At 28.0% G+C, this 2,311-nt stretch overlaps 1 protein-coding gene across 1 annotated transcript; it reads right to left on the bottom strand.

The window, feature by feature from the left end:
• Positions 1–1,382: 1,382 nt before the first annotated feature.
• On the bottom strand, positions 1,383–2,301 carry LOC105625480 (diphthine--ammonia ligase; the record flags this gene model as incomplete). Its single annotated transcript, XM_012206808.1, has 4 exons — positions 2,187–2,301; positions 1,832–2,016; positions 1,654–1,727; positions 1,383–1,563 (listed from the first exon to the last, which is right to left on the bottom strand). Coding segments are annotated over exons 1-4 (555 nt in total), but the record flags the coding sequence as incomplete, so codon positions are not given.
• Between the last annotated feature and the right edge of the window lie 10 nt (positions 2,302–2,311).

Raw genomic sequence — 2,311 nt, 5'->3', positions numbered from 1 at the left:
AATTTTGTTTCATTATATGTATTATATCCATAATCAAGATCAGAATATCTCCTAATTATTGACAAAGTGCTTATATATAGATAAAAAGGATTAAATTGAGACGAAAAGTCCTGTATCATTTTGCAATTTTCGCAACAATTAAGCAAGATTAATAAAGATCGCACATCCGGCTTACTGTCAAATGCAAGCACGCGACAAGATATCCAGCTACATATGTTGTTAAGTGTGCAATTGTTTACCACAAGCGATATTGGCAAAGTACAAAAGATAATACCTTCCCGCATTAGGCGGTGCTATTTCGCCACGCGCTGGTATTTCGTATTCATTTGGCGATCTTTAGAAATTATTATCTAATTGATTATTGCAGAAGTTGCAAAATAAGACTTTTCGATTCGCAATGAATTCGGTCACTCACACTACACTGTATTGATGCATATTATAGGCTGCTATATCTAAATGCAATAGCATAATATCAACATCAATGAAATAATATATTTATATTCTGCTAAATAGCATGATCATTAGATATGTAAGCATTCATATGCTTTTACACAAAGTTGGATAATAAGTTAAAAAGTTAAAAATTAATTATTATTTTTAACTTCATTTAATTACATTTTAGAGTCTTAACTTTTTAATTTTATATGGTTATATTTAAATGTTAATATCAGGATTGGATAGTTGGCGTTATACGGATCCCTGCTTGGATTATATGCTTATACATTCGTATCCATTGGAGATATGTTACTAAATTTTAAATAAATCCAAATATTTCATTTACGTTTAAGCAAAGAATAAAGAGATTTGAAAGCGATCTGTCGTTATGACTTAAAATCACGAATTTTTTGAAAAATACGCAGAAGTGCAATTTACTGCTTTACAGGATATTTTTTTGATGCTCAGAATAATCATGCAAAAGCTGATCAAAATCCGTGAAATACATATGTGAGTCTCTTGTTAGTTAAAAAAATTAAATTTTTAATTTAGTTTTTTAATTTAGTTAAAAGAAAAGTTAACTTGAAATCATGATAAAACAAATTTAATTTTTAACTTTTTAATTATTTTTTTTAATTTAACTTTTAATTCAATTAATGTCACTATAAATTAACTTCTATCTTAACTAAGTTAAATTTTCAAAGCTGTTAACTTACCAATCCTGCTTTTACATTTAACTTTACTTATTTCGTGTATAGCTTTTATTATGCACTAATCTAATGGAATGCAAATGACTGAATTCATTATCAGTTTAGTTAGTTCGCTCTATCTGAACACGAATGCTTTATCAATAATTAGATATCCTATACATTATCGACACAATTAAAAAAAATATTAAAAACACTCATTATATCATATTTGATTAAATAAGAAACAACTTGACTTACTATTTTAATGAGGTGAGGTTGCATTTCACATATAGATTTGCCCAAATGTTTGATTTCAAGGCCTAAAGCCGCAACTTTAATCAATATTGCGTTAACAGAACTTTGTATCATTTCATTTAACAGCTCATCCTGGTCCCGTCTCCATAAATACGATAAAGAAATAAGACCTAAACGATTGCATCTACAAAAAAAAATATATTCGAAAAAAAATTAATGTAGCAGCAACTATATAATATTACAGATTTAAATAGGAGAAATAAATAATAATTACACATTTTCCACACGAATTCGTTGATAATCACTAAGAATAGCACCGCTTGACACAGCCTCTATATTTTCACGTTCCTGAAAAAATATGTTTTGGAAAAACATATATGTATAATTATTGGAATTGATACAGAGATTGATGTCATATGTATATAGCTTAGAAAATAAAGAAGTTAATTTACCTTTACTGTACTTAAAAGCTTAAAAAGATCTTCAACTTCATCACTTTCTGTAGGATAATAATATTTCTCTTGCACGTTTGCTTTGCCAAACGTTGGATAACGATATATAGGCAAGCCTATAGCTTGAGCAATATACTTAACACCTTGATGTCCTACCGTTTGAAACATAAATGAATCCAGATCATCTAGAAGCAGTGCGTTAACCCCTATGTTACATCTGCATAAATTATAAATTATAATATTTATAATATAAAAATTAAATTAAATGAATATAAATTAAATGTAATTAAAATTTGTATATCCATTAGCAATATATAATTATATGTTCCACAAAATATATTATTTGTTTTAATACCTTTTTCAACAGGATACAAATTAGCTAGAGCTACGATCTCGTGACCAGCTGCTACACATTGCATCATATTAAAGCAAGAATCTTTGCCACCACTGATCATTGCTACAACCTTCATCTTTCTTTCG

Source organism: Atta cephalotes (assembly GCF_000143395.1).
Source record: "Atta cephalotes unplaced genomic scaffold scaffold01894, whole genome shotgun sequence".
Lineage (NCBI taxonomy): Eukaryota > Metazoa > Arthropoda > Insecta > Hymenoptera > Formicidae > Atta > Atta cephalotes.
The sequence above is the reverse complement of the archived record's forward strand: the minus strand, read 5'-3'. Positions and strand labels throughout refer to the sequence as shown.